The sequence below is a fragment of the Brachyistius frenatus genome, unplaced genomic scaffold (assembly GCF_029030835.1).
Source record: "Brachyistius frenatus isolate BFR_SWC_R1_liver_20210118 unplaced genomic scaffold, ASM2903083v1 Contig_145, whole genome shotgun sequence".
In the NCBI taxonomy this organism is placed as follows: domain Eukaryota; kingdom Metazoa; phylum Chordata; class Actinopteri; family Embiotocidae; genus Brachyistius; species Brachyistius frenatus.
The window spans coordinates 255,889-274,299 of NW_027210744.1; the positions used below are offsets into that span (position 1 = coordinate 255,889).

Sequence of the window (18,411 nt, forward strand, 5' to 3'; positions counted from 1 at the left end):
TGCAGGCTGCTGGGCTGGTTAATTGGAACAGGAGAGTCTTGAGGCCTGGCCAGTGAGCCTTGCGCTTCCTACCAAAACATCTCCAGGCACCAAGACAGCCACACGCATGCTGCTGGGCACACACACACACACACACACACACACACACACACACACACACACACACACACACACACACACACACACACACACACACACACACACACACACACACACACACACACACACACACACACACTCGTATTCTAACACGCCCCCAGCAAACATTTTACATTTCATGCATGCAAAGCAACATAAATCGGGTGAACAGGTAGGGATTGAGTAACTTACCCAAAGAAACTTAGAGAGGAAAACAACACTTGGAGATATCTAAACTTCTCAACTCTAAATATGGGCTGAGTTGCCTTGCATTATTTTTGGTACTGATTGGTGCTCCAAAATGTCCATACATGCCAGACACACAGACACAATAATTGACCCCTGCAGGTATTTAAAGATCTGCCATTTTCAGTTTCTATGGTCACACACCTTTTAACAGTGATAACATGGCAGAGTATAACTCGTGGCACAAACGCAATGCCAATTCATTCTGGTTTAGAAATCCTGCGCAAGGCAAATTTATTTGGATTTACACTTTCAGTGCTGACCGCACATGTAGTCTGCAAACTCTTACACTGAAAGGCTGGAAATGGGTGGAACTGAAGCGTAATGGTGATGGATGGCTGAATAAACCAAGGGAGAGTAGGTTGGGCGTGATGGCAAATGAAAGGTGTTGAGGTTCGTGTCAAACAGCAAGGAAAAAAGGGGATGGAGGGACAAGTGAAAATGTTTTTTTAGAGGCTGGATGAGCACTCAACAATAGGATACTTTTACAGAACATGTGCAAAATCCTCTTTCTTTATATTCCTCAGACCGTGATTGGTGCATTACAGTCATATTATGAACCTGGCAGAGAGCATGCAGATCTAATGGCACCACTCTGCAGAGGGTGATGTGTGTGAGAGTGCATGTCAGTGTGATTGCGTCTCAAGCAGCATGGCAGGCTGAGTGTCATGAGTGATGTCCTCTTTCTGCTTTATTCTTTTTTTCATTTATGTGCCTCAAGCTCAGTCTCTCTCCCTCCTCTCCCCTCTGCTCTCCCCCTTTATCGGACATTTTGTTGGCTTGATTAGGGATGTAACGGAGCCTTTGAGTAACTTGCTAACACGAAGGGGTCTCTCTAGGCCTCTTTGAAACTTGCCAAATGAAGACATCAATTTCCTATGTGAAAAAACATGCATAAAGTATTATGCATGTTTTTCCACGTAGGATATTGATGTCTTTATTTGATATCTGACAAACCAAACCACGAAAATAAATTTCCCACATAGTCGTTACTTAGAAAGCTTTCATTATTCACAACCTTGTTGGTTGACTGACTTAGTGGAGAACTTTGGGTGACCTGTTCCTACAGAATCAAATAGGGTCTAAAGCAGGCCAGGGGATACACAATATGTGGTTAAGCACAGTTATCTTTCACTACATCTTTTTTTTTTTTTTTTTTACTCGACCTCTTTGACTGCCATCTTATGTCACCTTCACAACATTTCAGCTTGCAAAGCAAATTAATTTGCCCAATGATTCACCCTGTCAAGGTGTCACGACAAAAAGGAGCAACAAGGAGGCCCGCTAAAGTCATTATTAATCTAGTTGTTGCAGAGCTAAAGGCAAGGCTAAAGCCCTTGATCTGTTTCATTAGGATCTCCTCATCAGGGCTAAATGCAGTTAGCACTAACAGCCACAGCTAGTCACTTGCGGCTTACAGCTGACGGGGCTGATCAAAGGCAGTAATCTGATGTCGAATAAAGGCCTGCTCACGTCTGTGTCTGCTCACACGGTCCACATGACTGAAAGGCTGTGAATAGCTGTGCTGTCGCAGTCCTGATTCCTTAATTTCCCCCCAGATTTAAGGTGCTCTGTCTCCTTCATTTATTCTTTGAAATGTAGGTTTGTTCTTTTTTACATTCTTCTTAGTCTTTGTAATTCCTCCTCCCTCCCTCAATCCATGACTCATAAATCTCTCTCTTAATCCCAGAGCGACATAGCAGTGACGTTAGGCAGTCAGACACTTTTAGAAAGATGAACTACAACAGGCACCCAAAAAGGAAACGGCAACATTTCTGATTGATTAAAATGTGTAAAACTTTTGCAATTATCTATTAGTAATTATTCTGTTTTTAAATAATACATTTATACTTGATTACACACATTACTGCTCATAAGTCATTGCTGCAAGCACACATTTTTGCAAAAGAAAATTGCAATTAGCATTGAAAAATATTTTATTTACAGCTTCTTTAGAAATGTCTTCCAAAGTGCCCGTTCCTCCTATGTTTTACCCTCTCCCCATCCTGCTACCTGTATCCTTAGTATTTGAAATGTGGCACAAATTGTCATCTCCCACGTTTGTGTTTGCCATTCCTTCTCCTCTTACTTCTTTTTTTTTTTTAAATCCTTGTTTTCCATCTTGACCAGGAATATTAAAAGTGTCTCAGCGTGCCGCTCTGGTTAATTAGAGCACAGCAGTGGCAGCAGCAGCCTCATGCTGACGGATGGTGCACTGCTGAGCTTCTCACAGGCCAGGATTAATGGCTCCTGCCTGACGAGGATGTGCTGTGTGTGGGTCTAGCTGCTCGCATGTGGAAGCTGCGTGGATAATGCGTATGCGTAGGTGTTTTACTGTGTAGGAAAGTATTTGCACATGTAAATATTTGTGAGCTACACCTCTATTATCCTTTGTCTGGATTATTGTGGTATATAAATATTTAATGTGCTTCAGGGGTTTTTATAGCACTTGAAAAGTGTTTTATTGTCATATTTACAATTCTAAATAAAGTGTTGCTTCCCTAGGAGGACAAACATAAAAAATGCACAACATTGAACTCGGTGTAGCAACGGTGGGCAGTGAAGTATTCAAACCAGACTTCATCTGATTGTCTGTGAGCTGAATGTTTGCAGAAGAAGGAAGATGAAAGCCTGGCACAGCTTCACACAACAGGTGTAGTCTGGTCTGTGGGGAATCTGAAGACCTGGGGCCAAGGCGGAGCTCAGCAGGAGATGGATTAAATACGGAAACACACACATTTGTGCCGAGGCAAACTGCAAGTGTGTACACACACATCAAAACTAATTTTTCCACAACAAAAAGCAAAGAACAAACACCCCAAGACTCACCTAAACCACACACAAGCCTTTATTTCCATAAATACATTTACTAAAGCTAAAGTCATACAAAATACCTCCATGCCCAGTTTTACATTGGTGACCAAATGCTTTTGGACGTAAACCATACAGTATGACTGCAGTTAACAGTTTCTTAAAGGAGAAGTGTATGTATAGTGAAATATATAAAGTAGGGCTGTAATGGTGCGTGTGTTTGACGTGATGTTGGGTTCGGTATGAAATGTCAATGGTTAGTTACGCCCCGCGAGACAAACAGTTAGTGGCAGAAGCTCCACCCACAATGTTTTGGCAGTGCACCAGTTGTTGTTCATTTCAGCAAGGTTAGCCTTAAAAGCTGGCCAGATACTGTGCCGATTTTATTAAACACGCACAATGTGTTAACGCGCACTGAGGTTGAATTTTAATTAGCTGCCCTGCGTTCTTCTAAAACCTGTGAAACCGTTGCTCCCACTGAATGGGTCAATCAACCAGATACCAGGTGGAGCTCACAGTTGCTACCCGGACACTTTTGTCCACTTTTAAGTCCAATAAAGTTTTTACAAACAAGATGTCCGTGTGTTGACAAAACAAGAGAAAGGTAACGTTACTTTGTGCAACCTTTATAGTTAAAATTGCACTGCTGGCTTTGATGGTTAATTTTACGTTATGTTTTTATAACTGAGACACAAGAATTCAAGTGTTTTTATATTGACAGTTTCCAGCATTTAAGAGCCTTAATTTACGGTGGGAATTATGACCAATTAGGTACTTTATTTGAAAAAAAAAGATATTAATTTGTTTTTTGCTTTCATTGCTTTACTGAAAATGTACTGAGCTGTGGTACCTAAATCAAAGTTTAATTTGTTATACAACTAATACATTTTGTTATACCACTAATAAAGAACCACAACAATTTCTGTTCCCAGCCTCTGTCCTTGAGTTTAGACATTTTCAGTGAAGTCATTCAGACTTCTTTTCTTTACTGATGTTGGCTCTGTGATATTGTTGGCCTGGCAAAGATTCCGCAGTCAAAAAAAAACATAACAACTGTCTTAAAATAATGATATGCCATTAATTTATTGTCATAGTAGTCATTGAGTACTATTTCCACTATTTAGATAAATGAGCACAGACTTCTCTGTGCCACTGAATTAAAAAAGAGATAAAAAAAAAAAAAAAAAAAAGAAGAAAAACTGGGTTGGTGTTCTGATGTTTTCATTGATTGTAAAACATCCAATCTTTGTCTCAAGTGAGGGAATAAAAATATTAAATGGGACAGTTTGCAGTGTAAATGCAGCCAAAGACTCTTAAAAGAGTTGGAGCAGAGTTTCTATCAAGAATGTGCCAACCTTCCTCTTGGGATGATGTGAGAGGAAATGGGTCGGTGGTGGCTCACATGACCATGCAGTTATCCTGAGGGGTGAAGAGCTTCGCTTGAACAAGTTGGGTCAGGCTGTGTGAGACTGAGTGCAGACTGCTCTTTCAGTCAAGTCAAGATTAGCCAGGCACTGAGTGAAAGAGCTGCTGTTTTTCGTCAGGAACAAATTGAGGCAGATGGATATCATGCTAGCAGTTGGTTTTAAAAAAAAAAAAAGAAGAAAAATATGGCAAACGTTATTTTTGGATTGAAACTGACCGAAGCTGGATTGTCATTGTTAAAACAATGCTGCTGCCAAATGCTGTAGAGGAGACATTGTGGACTCTGTGATGAAAACATAATTCCAAATGTAGGCATAAATATACACACAAATTGGTACCGAGTATACACAGTCCAAATGAACTCCGCACTGGCACACAAGGACAGTTGTTTTGCTTGGTGCCGACAGCTGCACATGCAACTAGAATCAATCACAGCCCCACACAGTGCAATCCTCGTAGCTACAGTAATCTCTTGAGGCTTGTTGTGTTTCCTCAGTGTCCTTGGAATTTAATAGTACCATCAGGCGAAACACCAATATCTCCTAACGAGCAACAGAACACAGAGGATACAGTGAAATTCAACATAGCAACCTTCATAAAGGCAGCAGTGTGAAAGAGCTGCTTCTGTCTATAGTTTTAGAGCCACCAACCACACATAACTAGTGAGTTCACTGTTGTGCCATAGAATGTACCAAATCCATTTACCCATAAAGGGTCACAAATTCTAGTTCAAAGAATGGATGAATAAACAAGTGTAAGCTCTTTTTGATGTCCCCTTTATCCATCTTTGGAAATATCTGCTGTCTTTTTTGTTTATTAACTGCTAATTTGGTTTGTAAAAATTATGAAAATAGTAAGAAATCTCATCACAAGTGCTCTGATCAGCAACAAGGTTGGCAATTTACTGTAGAGACTGATCCTGTCTGAACACGCACACACACACACACACACACACACACACACACACACACACACACACACACACACACACACACACACACACACACACACACACACACACACACACACACACACACACACACACACACACACATCAGCCCCCCGAGCTGGGTAAGTTTTTATGTCTGTTGGAGGTTACCAAAGGGACAGATGCCACAGAAGGAGCCGGGAGCTGGCATGTGGAAAAAATATTTCTATAGTGCATTTTATGATCGATGATTCAACTTTCACACTTTTTTTTCTCTTTTCTTTATCAGGGATTAAAGCCTCTTTTTTTTTTTTTTTTTTTTTTCTTTCTTCCTGTTATTGGTATCTGATTCAGGTATGCAGGCATATATCAGCTGATTTATCACTCATCAACACTCATGTTGTTCCTGCTGCATACTAGTATACATTTTGTCTGACTGTGTCTCACATTTAGCAACAGTTAGACATACAGTAAAAAGTGTGTTCATAGTCCTGTGTGTGCACATCATGAAACATAACACACAGGACTCCAGCCGTCCTTTAACTGTCAAATATGCAAAATAAATGTCAGGAAACTGTGCAAATCAGCCAGAAATTTAGGAAGTTAAGGAGGAAGGAAATAAGAAAATAGAGGACATCACCTCCCTGTCAGAGTTATTTTTGTCTCTCTGTTGGGCAACAGTTAAAATGCAGAGCCACAGATAGACATGCTGTGATTTGGTTTCTGAGACTATAGGATTATAAATTGAGCTGTTTATCATGAAAAACCCTTCCGTAGATAATGCTTGAAAAAAAAAAAGTACTCTACATTAACCATATTTGATTTTGTTGAAATGGTCGGAATGGCGGCGGCTCAGTAATGCAGTGGTTAGCACCGTCGCCATACAGTAAGGAGGCTCTGGGTTCAATCCCAGCCTCACATGTGTTGCCTGTGCGCAGCCACGACAGCGGCTTCCTCCCACCGTCCAAAGACATGCATGTCAAGTGGTGATTCTAGAAATTGCCCTTAGTGGGTGAATGAGGGTGTGAATGGTCTTTGTTTCCGTCTCTCTGATGGCCCTGTAATAGTGTTTCACCCAAAGTGAGCTGGGATAGGCTCCAGCTCCCCCCCATGACCCTGTTCAGGATAAAGCAGGTATAGATAATGGATGGATGGGTAGTCAGAATGGCAGGATTAGGTGAAAAAAACAAAAAAAAAACAAAAAAATTTCACCCTTTTGTTGAAAATGAGGAATCACTTAATGTATAATTCTCTGAGAGCATCAGACGTGTTAGCATTTGTAGTGTTCAATCCCAGTTGAGGCTGCTGTTTTGGAACACCTAAGTCTGTAGATTTTGGTTACTTTTAAACGTATTTGTTTTTTGTTTTTTTTGAATGATGCAATGCCCATGCCTGAGCAACTATTTCTCCCATCCTGAAACACTTAAACGCAGAGGATGATGTGTGTTGTGCTTCCAATGCTGTAAATATAAGCTCACAAGATCCATCTGTAGGCTTCATTAATTTCTTTTCCTTACCAACTCCAACATGCCTCGATGAAAAATGGCCCCAATATTATTTGTTTTCCTCCCTTTTGTGTTTCTCACAACTCTCTGTCCCCTCTGTTCTACCTAATCTCTCTCCATCGATGTTGAGCTTTACCCCTCTGAGATCACGATTATGCAGCCTTTCTCTCTCTCTCTCTCTCTCTCTCTCTCTCTGCCTCAACATTTCTCCCTTCCTCCTTTCCTCCCTCCCTCCCTTCCCTGCTTGTATGCCACCCTCATCACTGTTGTCACTTTGAAGCCAGGCAAGATAGCACAAAGGAGCATGAGCAGGGGTTAGCCTATCTTTAATTGTAGACTGTCTGTGATGGAAATTAAATCTCACTCAAGAATTAATGGCGAGGGATTAAGTTGAGCCCGCAGGGTCAAGACCAGCTATTCAGATAGCTATTGACTATGCAGCACTCCACTCTGAATCGCATTTGATTTAATGATGTGTATGTTAGCTTTTGCATGTTCATAGTGTGTGTGTGTGTGTGTGTGTGTGTGTGTGTGTGTGTGTGTGTGTGTGTGTGTGTGTGTGTGTGTGTGTGTGTGTGTGTGTGTGTGTGTGTGTGTGTGTGTGTGTGTGTGTGTGTGTGTGTGTGTGTGTGTGTGTGTGTTCCATAGTGGATGGATGTGATTTATCAAATATACACTATTTCTGCCAAAAGGTGTGTATGGATGGCAGCTATCTCCTTTGTATATGAAACCGTTATGTTAAAGTACAGTACAATGCTTGACTTGAGTAAAAGATGAAATAAGACTGATTTTGCTCAGGCTCTTTTGGGATGTATGGTGTGATGCAAAAAAATGCTTATATATCAGTTGGCTCTCTTGGTTTTTTTTTTAAGCTTCAGCTTTCAACTAAGAACTATATGGATTATTCTAGAGTACATGGAATATAAAACTGCAGGGTAAGCAGATGAAAGATACATGAAATACCAAGTAAAACATCCGCAAAGGCTATCAAAGGGATTGCTGAGTAACTTCTTTTGGAATGGATCACATTTTTATATGGACGGTATCTATCTTGCACGGTTGTGCTGGAATGTACTCGTGCATGTTTCCATGTACAGTATCTTATTAAAGTTGTTCTTTCTTTTTGTTGTTTCTTCCAGATCGCCACCTGCCACCATAATCATGGAAGCCAAACCTGCGTAAATCTTTGCGTTCCCTCACTTTTTAGAAGAAGAACAGGTTTTAGCTGAAATGATGAAAGCATTGTATGCTCCAGCAGACACCACCGTGCTCTGATACCTGTCTACTCAACAGCTCCCTCCCTCTTTTTGCTCATTTTCTTCTGCTTGCGCTCCTCTTAAAGAACGATCACAATCTTCCTCCAAGCTTTTGGCAGCAGCTCAAATTTCCTAGAAATTGCACTGAGATCTGGATTCTGGAGACGAACATTCTATTTTCGGTCCAGGATAGACCAAGAGGCTTTTGAAGAAATGGCTGTGTAGAAATTATCATATTCCCCCTCTTTCACTGTACTGCTATTCCACAGTCCCAGAGGCACTAACTGATGGAGAGACGAAGGAGAGAGTCTGGATAAGGACAATAATTAGAGCATCAGAGAGAAGAGGAAAACTGCTTATTGGTCAGGAAAACTGGAGTGGGGCTCCTGTGAGGATTACTTACCTAGCGAGCTTTATATCCCAGTTCAGAAGTATATAATAATTCCTGTTTACATTTGAATCTGTTATCCACAGTGAAGCTAGACCTCTTCTCTGGTTCATTAGACCTGTAAGGTATCAATTACAGAAGGGAAAAGTGGGAACTTTGAGCATGATAAGGGGGCTAAAATTCCTGTGTTGGCCTTTGTGGCCTCTGGCCCTCTTCAGCCTGTTAACCACAGTGAAGATGCTTGAATTTGGAGGGGCGCCTGGCCAGTGGGCCCGTTACGGGCGCTGGGAAGCTGGATCGGTGGGCGAGCTGAGCTTCAGTCTTAAGACCAACATCAGCAAAGCCTTGGTACTCTACCTGGACGATGGCGGCAACTGTGACTTCTTGGAGCTGCTGATTGCCGGCGGGCGCCTCCAGTTGCGCTTCGCCATCCACTGTGCCGAGCCCGCCACTTTGCACATGGAGACAGGGGTGAACGACGACCGCTGGCACATGGTGTTGCTCACCCGCAACTTTAGGGAGACCCTGCTAATGGTGGACGCGGAGACAAAAGTGGCCGAAGTCAAGTCAAAGCGGAAGGAGATGGCGGTGGTCAGTGACCTGTTTGTGGGTGGGATCCCGCCAGACGTGCGCCTCTCTGCGCTGACGTCCAGCACAGTGAAGTACGAACCACCCTTCCAGGGCTTGATCTCCAATCTGAAGGTGGGGGAGATGCCTCCTACTTTGTTAAACAGCCAAGGCATTCAGAGCGACCTGGAGTACCTCTGCACCAAACAGAACCCATGCTTCAATGGAGGGTTTTGTTCTATTCAGTACGGAGAAGTTCACTGCGACTGCACCCACACCCGCTTCAAGGGGAAGTACTGCAAGGAAGGTAAGGAACTATCACACTCCCCACTGTGATTTTGTTTTTGCATAGTACCTGTTAAGTACTAGTGGATATTAAGGCATGCTCCTTTATATACAGTGTTCACGTGTTTACTCATAAACTCTGTCAAGCGTTGACGGCCCATTTTGTGGTTGTGACCACACTTTGTAGCCATTCATTGCTATAAGGCATCAGTTCTGCAGTGCTGTGTACATCGTATTTTGAGTTGTACAAATCCATCCATCCATCCATTATCTATACCCGCTTTATCCTGAACAGGGTCACGGGGGGGCTGGAGCCTATCCCAGCTAACATTGGGCGAAGTCAGGGTACACCCTGGACAGATCACCAGCCTATCACAGGGCCAGTTGTACAAATCTGATGTGTATAACTTATACTGTTTTTAACCTTTACTAAGACTCTTGCAGAGAGGTCAGATACTCATCTCTCTAGTCAGCGAGTAGGAGGTCTGTGTTTTAGTAGTTTTTCTGACCCTGTGAGGACGTAGAGGAAGGAGGGGGCTTCTTTGCTTGGAATATTGAGTTGTTGACGAAGAACGCTGTTTGAGGGATTTTGTGACTCAAGAGTTTTACACATGGCACAGGTGCTACTTTGAATGTGCCTGAAATTTATATGAAAACAATATTTAACATCAAAGCTGCTGAATATTTTAAATGCAAGCTTGCATAGTGTAGGTCTACTTTCCTGGCTTGCCTCCTTTCTGTTTTTCTTTCTTTCTTTCTTTCTTTCTTTCTTTCTTTCTTTCTTTCTTTCTTTCTTTCTTTCTTTCTTTCTTTCTTTCTTTCTTTCTTTCTTTCTCTCTCTCTCTCTCTCTCTCTCTCTCTCTCTCTCTCTCTCTCTCTCTCTCTCTCTCTCTCTCTCTCTGGCTCTCTCTCTCCCCGAACCTATTGTCTGCAGCATACACCCTGCTCTTGCCTTCATTTGCTCTTGGGATGTGCTCCTGTGCTGTCAGCTCATGTCAAACTCTGTTCTGTTTTAAACCTCTGGCTCCCTCCTTCACTGACACATCCCATTTCCATATCTATGCTTTTTCCCTCTCCTTCACATTCATCCATCTCTGCTTCTCATCATCCCATAGCATTTATTTCACTCGCCTCCTGCTCTTCCCAAGGCTATCTGGGCTTTCCACCTCACCCCCCCTCTCCGCCACCTCTCTGCCTCGCCCAAGTTTACTCCCTCACTCCACTTATCTCTCTTTCGCCTTTACCCGCTGTCAGCACTTCCTACTCTTGTCTCCCCTCCTCCTGCACTTATCTCTCTCCTCTATTTCTTTCATCTGTCTGCATCTCCACATCTTTCTTATGAATTCTTCCATTCCCTATGCAGGCATCAGAAATTGCTTTCTCTGTCTTGATCGTTTGTAATGGGGGGGAAATGGGGGCGGGGTGGGGGGCCCTTCATCCTACATTATGACCACGCCTTATTAATATTGCATTGCATCTCTTAGAATAGTCAATACACTCACAGTAGCTGCTACCTCGTCCTGTGTGATGAAATTACTTGTAATTACAGAACGTTCAAAAGGTAGATAACTATTTTGCCAGCAGTTATGTGCTAATTATTTGAAGTCTTGCATTTTTGTGGCACTCGCTGATAAGCTTTGACAGAGCTGAGAAAAGACATCAACCCAAACAAAATATTGTGTTAAATTTTTTGTCAGAGCATTGCTTTTGATAGATCTGAAGTAATAAGAATAAAATCAGCATGTGGCCATGATTTAGATCAAAGCCTTGGAGTCATTTTGATGTAGAAAGTTTAGAACAGTCTTAATCAGCTCAAGGAGCTCTATTGTTTTGCTTTTTCCTCTCTGAAGAAGTCAAAAACCAGTAAAGTCCTTCATTTCGCTGGGATGAGTTATTGCTGGCTATAGACACCCTATAGTGCAGTACATGATGACACTGCTGGACAGCCGTACATGTCTGTCTCTTTTCTTTATTCTTGTTTGTATCTCATATTATACAGTTCCTTTATTCTTCGAGCCTTTTTTCTCCTTCTTTCTCTGCTCTGTGTCAGATTGCTGTGTGGTTGCTGGAAGCAGATACTGCTGCCTGGCTCTTGGCTAAATTGAGAGCAGAATACCAATGCAGTACTACAGTGACTGCAGGAAGCATTTGTCCTTTTGAAATGGAGAGAGAGAGAGAGAGAGAGAGAGTGAGCTAGAGGGAGACAATGGAGATGGAGGTAAGGAGGAGAGAAACACAATGAGGAAATCAGGGAGAGGGTGATGACAGTGGTGTGGTGAGAAATGGAGCGGGCAGCAAGAATGAGGAGGGCAACATGAGGATATTCATTTGCTAAGTGTCAATTTATTTTCAGAGATGTTGTTTGGTTTGAGGACCTTAAATTAGGTCATTATGGCTGACTGCCAGTGCAGAGGTGTATTTATTCCTTTTATCCAACACGTGGGTGGGAATGTAAAGGTCTTTCACTCTCTCTTTTTAGTTGGTTTTAAGACCCTTTAGATGTCTGTACTAACAAATCCATGTCTCGCTGTGTTAGCTCAGTGGTGAAGGGGCGATGTCAAAGGAAAGCTTGTTTTTAAAGGGCTTCTGCCTGCTTACTTCAGAGAGGAAGAACGCATCATTTAATAGGAATTTTTTTTAATGATGTGGCACTAGCAATATATTTATGTGTCTAGTTCCAGATTATTTATGATGTGCTAGTTGATCATTCAGGCATTTAAATGATGCTCTTCCTCACAAAGATTTACAATCAGTGGAAAAAGTTAACATTTTTGGATCACTAAAATGACAAGATTATGGCTTCTTTTTTTTTTAGGGTTGCTCCTAAGGACAGAACACATACAAGATTACTATTAAAGGAAGATTCAACAAAATTACACAAAAATATTCATTTATTTATTACTTGTTTAATTTTATTTATTCTGTTTTTGTTATTCTGGAATGACATTTCGCTATTAAGATGCGATTTATATAATTTTCAAAAGTTGTGAGAAAGATAAACTGCAGTCTGGTTACAACCATTGTTTTGGGGTGGATCCTGAAATCTCAGAGACAGATATTTCTTAGCTTTGGCAAATTAGTTCTAAACCATCTGCATTTCTAGATAGAAATGAGAGACAGGGTATTTACCACAAACCTTAGAATGGACAAAAGCTCCAATAAGTCTCCGGAAATTCAGCGATAACAAAACATCTACAAAGGGAAATGCACAAACATATGAACAGAGACATAATACTGCAAATATCAAACTATAAGAAGAGGTTAAGGAACTAAGAAACAAGTATTAAGAAAATTAGTCACAAGGACAAACTACAAGAAATGATCATGGGTATTGCACTAGTAGTTAATATCCCTGTTGCTTTTGTGGATATAATAATCTGATATTTTGTTGTAATATTTGTCTGAAATTGATCAGTTTAAACCCTGAACATGATGTTTGTGTCGCTCCCACTCAGAGCAGCACATCATTAATAGAGAAGCTGTTTATGCATAAACAGACCAAAACGGCCTGTTCACATGTAGGTGGAGAAGCAGCACCGGGATGTGAATCACCAAAACAATAGCTAATGGGCTTTTGCAAGGAATAAACAAACAAACAGATGTGCTTCATAGACCCCACATAATTATACAAAACTGCAGGACATGGAAAGGTACCCATTCTTCGAAGAGACAAACGGGGGGATTTATAGTTTGATGATATGGTGTGTAGTACCCTGTTGTGGAGTTTTAAAGGAGTGGTTCAAATGCATTTCAGGTTCAAAGCTAATCTTTTGTTCGGATATTCAGGAGCAAATTTCAATGGTTACAATTCCAGGACAAGCACAAATTGCCCCTTTTTGAACCAATTTAATGTGTCACCAATGAAAATAGTAAAGGTCGATAGATGGTGAACAATTCACTCTGATTGGAAACTGGAATTACCATGTATTGTACATTTTATTCTTGGTATTGTAGAAAAGCTTCTCAGTTGCATTTAGACATCAAAATCATTACATTAAGACCGTTCAGTATTAACCAGTTATATTAACAATAAGGACATTTCAATATAATTTAGCAGACATGGATGACTGATGTTGGCTATGCTGTACAGCAAGGTAGGTTGGATTTTAAAACCAAATATGAAATTTATATTTTAATGAAAGGCAAATGCGCGAGAGTGCAGGGATCATTAAAATGATTGGTTATCCTTATCGTCCTTTTACTGATAGTTACTCTGTGCTCATGAATATAAAGGCTTTGGAAGTGTCAGGCTTTGATGTACACATGAGAGCATTCCAATAGAGAATAGAGTTCCACACAAAGAAGTTGCTTTCAAATCTGCCTAATGCGGCGATGGAAAGAAAAAAGAGCAACGCTTTAATGTGATGTTAACCACGTTGTGTTAATCTTCTCAAATGACGCTTATTCAACATCCACACTTTGACAGCCTAAAGTGTAGTTTGTCATGTTAGGAGGTCATGTCATTTCAACTTTTTTTCAATTTTTTTTTATTCCCACTGCTGTGTATCTCCTGTTGCACTGATTTGAATATTAGTGATCTCACGCAGCTCCTAACAACCCTCATCCATGTCTGGCACTGATGGGTTTTAGTATTTTTGCACATTTTCACAAATTTTGTTAAGGTTAAGTCAAAATGGATGAAGGTAAAATTTGAACGTCACACATTCAGCCTCATGTCTTTTTAAAACTGACCTAATACCACTGAAAAACATCCCATTTTACCAAATAAATGCAACTTTTGCTGCTCACTGAGGAGCGAGTTTACACCCTGCCGGAAGCCTTTTTGTCCAATATGTATGTATGTATGTATGTAGGTGCATCTTTTCTCTTATAATCATCCTATTAACTTGCATTTTGTAGTAGTTCTTGCCATGCCTTTTACCATTAGGGCTTGTAATTAAAGCTGTTATGTGCCTCTGTAGGCCGTTGTTTTTATAATTGATGCTGACCCTGGTTTTGATCTTGTGTTGACCTCCAAACGGCAGTGCAGGGCAAGGCAGCTATGAGCTCTCAAGTCAGGGTAATTAGAGGTTAAAGACTTTGTGAAAATGCCTGCTGTGATATTAATACATCAATTTCCTCCGCAAACTGTGAAAAGGCTTTCAGGTTGCCATGAGAATTGATTTGAGAAGTTATTTATTTGAATGGCCTATGAATTGCCATATCGAACTAACTTGACAGACTCAGGATCTTTGAAATGTATACAGTATGTACTGTAGCCAGTCACAAGGTAATGTAATGGAGGAAGGATCATTCACAGATTATTGTCCACAGTGACATTAGTGCACCAAACCAAAAGACTTCACTGGGAATTTATTTACTATAAATGAGTAGAACAAAACAAATATAATTTTCTGCCTCGTATTTTGTAAAAAAAAAAAAAAAAAAAAAAAGGACTGTTTGATATATTTGTTGGTCTCTAGTTCATTATTATGTTATAATTCATTGATCTGTTTCACTGTATCAGTTTGGAAATGTACCAGTCAGACACGTGCAGGCACGTTATTCAGTCGTGACACAGATCTGCTTCTTTTTGGCTGATACATCTGTGTACACAGACCAGGTAATAGCTTGCGTCTCGCTCATGCTGCACACATGCATCTGCATCCTGCAGCTCTTTTTTTTTTTTTCTTTAGCTTTAAAGATGATGTCTGTTTTACATGTGTAACTACAATGATTGTGTGTTGGGCTCTGAGCGCTGCCAAAACACGGGTGGTCTACATCCACCACTGTGCCTGAATGCATCCTGTAAAGACACTGACAAAGGACTCAAGTTACTGCTGCAGCTCTGCTAATGTGTTGCTTCCATTAGGCAGCCTGTGTAAACATGTGTCTTAGCCAGAAGCTGGGCAAGTGTGCTTAATGATTTACCTCAAACACTAATATCAGAAATGTAAATAATTTCTGTCTGCAAGTAGGAAGTTTGTTGTCTTTAGTGGATACTATATAGATTTAAATATAAAAACACATTAATACCAACACTATGTTTTTGGGATTATACTTTAGGAAGATTATCAATGGTTCATAGGTTCATAGGATGTAACCCTTATTTTTAGTCTGTAACAGTAAATGATTCCCAGGGGTTGTCACAGAAAATGTGATATTATCTGGTTTTTGGCAGTGGAACATACACAAGATAGCAACGTTTATGAAAAAGGAAGGTTGGTGCAGCAGCCATTTTCCACTTGGCAGCGCCAAATAGGGACGTGTTCAAAAACAGCTGTTTAACTCGTTACCGCTCGCTACTCTCTAATTCACTTTCATCATCACTTTTTATTGTATATGTTGGAATAAAGCAGAACCTGGGGTCCCTGAGGAGCCCTGCAGGTAACTGGCCTGGACGCTGCATGTCGCGAACGCAGCCTCCTACCTTAAAGCAAAGAGGCTGTGACTGCAGGCCAGCCCGTAGCTGCAAGGTGAAGCAGGGATACAGCGCTGTGTTTGGGGAGTCAAGGTGTCAGCTTCAAACACACACTGTCTTTTTTTAGAACTTGTGGAGAGGTTTTAACACTGCATGCCACGGACAGATGCTGTTTTCCCAGACAAGTCAGAGTAATCTGGTTTATCAGCTATTATGATTCATCAACGACATGGGCTCAACGCCCCTCTTAACACCTCGACACTCAAGAACTTGAAAATGTTTTATGCTGCAGCTCTATGTTATTTTTTTAGCTGCATGTGAATATTGTTTTTATCTCTAAAATTGTATTCAGAGCTGGAACAAGAGAGCCTACCACCATGCTGACCCTCTGCCATTGCTTGCAGTTCTGAAAGTTGTAGTTGCCTTTATACTGTGTATACAAGATGGCATCGGTGGATGGCAGCTTTGGTACTTCGCTCTCTCCAGTGATATTGGACATATCACAACCGCATCAGCACCATTTGCACTGTTGTTTAGGTGTATATATGTAAAAATATATATATATATATATATATTTCTTAGCTCTATATATGTGTTTATGTTTATTTATGTTTATATATCTATTTATGTCTGTCTGTTTATATTTTTTTGCCCACTGAGAGAACAAGTTACAACCAAAGTGAAATTCCTTGTATGTGTAAACATACCTGGCCAGTAAAGCTGATTCTGATTCTGAAACTTTGGGCTCTGAAGCAATACATGTTCCAGTATATCTGACCTAATGGCATTAAATGCATAATGCAGGAATCTTCTCAGTGAAACTAATGTTTCTCATCAATGACAGTATTTTAAATGACAGTCAATGTGAGTTAACTGTGGTGGGACAACGGATTTTAGTGGTAATAGTTGGGTGATGGTGACAGAGCAGGGCTGGGGCAAAGAGCAGAGTATACCATAGCAAGTCATACATCATGGTGATAATTGCGCTATCTCCCCACTGGCGACAACAGAGGGGGGAGGTGGAGAGAGTTGGGACTGAGTGTGCAGTGGGGAATGAGGGCCCTCACTGCCTGATAATTGAACTCCCAATTAACTTGTCCTGTATACATAAATAAGTATGGCGCTAATGAGGGGGCTGTACCCCATAAGGCTGCCTGAAGAGGTTGTCTAGATAACCTTATCAGCCATGTGTCTGGCTGTAATGACAGAAGCTGACTGAATCCAAGTTGTATCTTTTTGCATTCCCCGAGCAACTGCACTGATAAAGTCTAATGAAGCAGGCTATGCTTCAAGTCTCCCCTGGATCTGATTTTGTTGGTGTTTATCAAAGCTGCCGTGTGCTTGCTGGGACATGGTGTTTGTAAAGCAGCTGTTTTTTCTATCATTATGGCTCTCCTTTTCCTCTTCGAATGGTTGAGTAAGCATTTTCCTCAATTTCAGTTTGTCTTGGTAGTACCATGTGGACACAGATGGTAAAGCTCCAGAAACATCATTTTTGTATATATACATGTTGAATTGTATTATTAAATTTCAATGGTACAATTTTCACCTTACACAGAATAGTGTAAAATGCCAGCAATACTTGACCCCTTCCTAAAAAATGTGCATGAAGAATGCAAAAACACCAAAAAAAAAAAGCTTGAAAATATCTTGGAAATTATATTGCACATGCACGTGATCTTAATAATTTACACTAGATGGAAAACTGTAAAATAATAAGTATATTGTAACAAATAATCACTAAAATGGTGGTCTTGGTAATTAGGAAAGACATTTGTGTTTGAAAATTGTCTCATTAACAGTAAAAGGGGTTGGTCTTTTTTTCTTTTTTTTTTTTTCTCAGACAATAATTGTATTCACATTCCCATCTATGGGTGTGGCAGAGTAACCCATCTTTCCCAGGTTTACATGTGCTATCTTTATTTATAGTGTGTTTTCAAATTGAGCTCAGATTCACCTTCAGGGTGGGCAGAGGCCAAAGTAACAACCAAATCTATCTAAGGAAACACTACAAAGATAACTTAATCAAAATCAACAAACTCAATTACAACATCTTAATCTCCATGTCTGACATAAACAGGAGGAATCAAGGTCAGAGAAATGTTAGGCCACACCTAGAAACCTCCTAAAGAACTACAAAGCCAACCGCATGGCAAAAGTTATAGATAGACACAAGAGTGGCGGATGGGGAAGGAGGCAGTTTAATTTTTTCCCTTGCAATGCGACGGCGCCATTTTGGCTCTTTATGTCGTTGTGTTTCATCTGACTAAAAGCCTAAATAAATTAATTTCATTGCGAAACAACACTTCAGTAGAGATTATCCAACCCCCCCCCTCCCCCGATTGACCAAACCAAATTACTGTTCTTGCAGAAAAAAACTCAACCAAGAAAACCACTGTCTCTCACTCTTGTTTTTTTACATATTCAACAAATGTCTGTTTTGCCTCTCTCTCCCTCGTCATCTCACTTTCTTCATTACCTCCACTTTTAAGTGATCTCAG

General features: G+C 40.7%; 1 protein-coding gene across 1 annotated transcript in view; it reads left to right on the forward strand.

Annotated features, from left to right (window-relative positions):
* The window catches only part of nrxn2b (neurexin 2b), a 660,052-nt gene that overhangs the window by 67,051 nt on the left and 574,590 nt on the right, over positions 1–18,411 (forward strand). The window contains 1 exon segment of the mRNA XM_069715608.1: positions 8,193–9,571. Within this exon segment, the coding sequence (XP_069571709.1) occupies positions 8,860–9,571 (712 nt within the window). The 5' untranslated portion in view covers positions 8,193–8,859.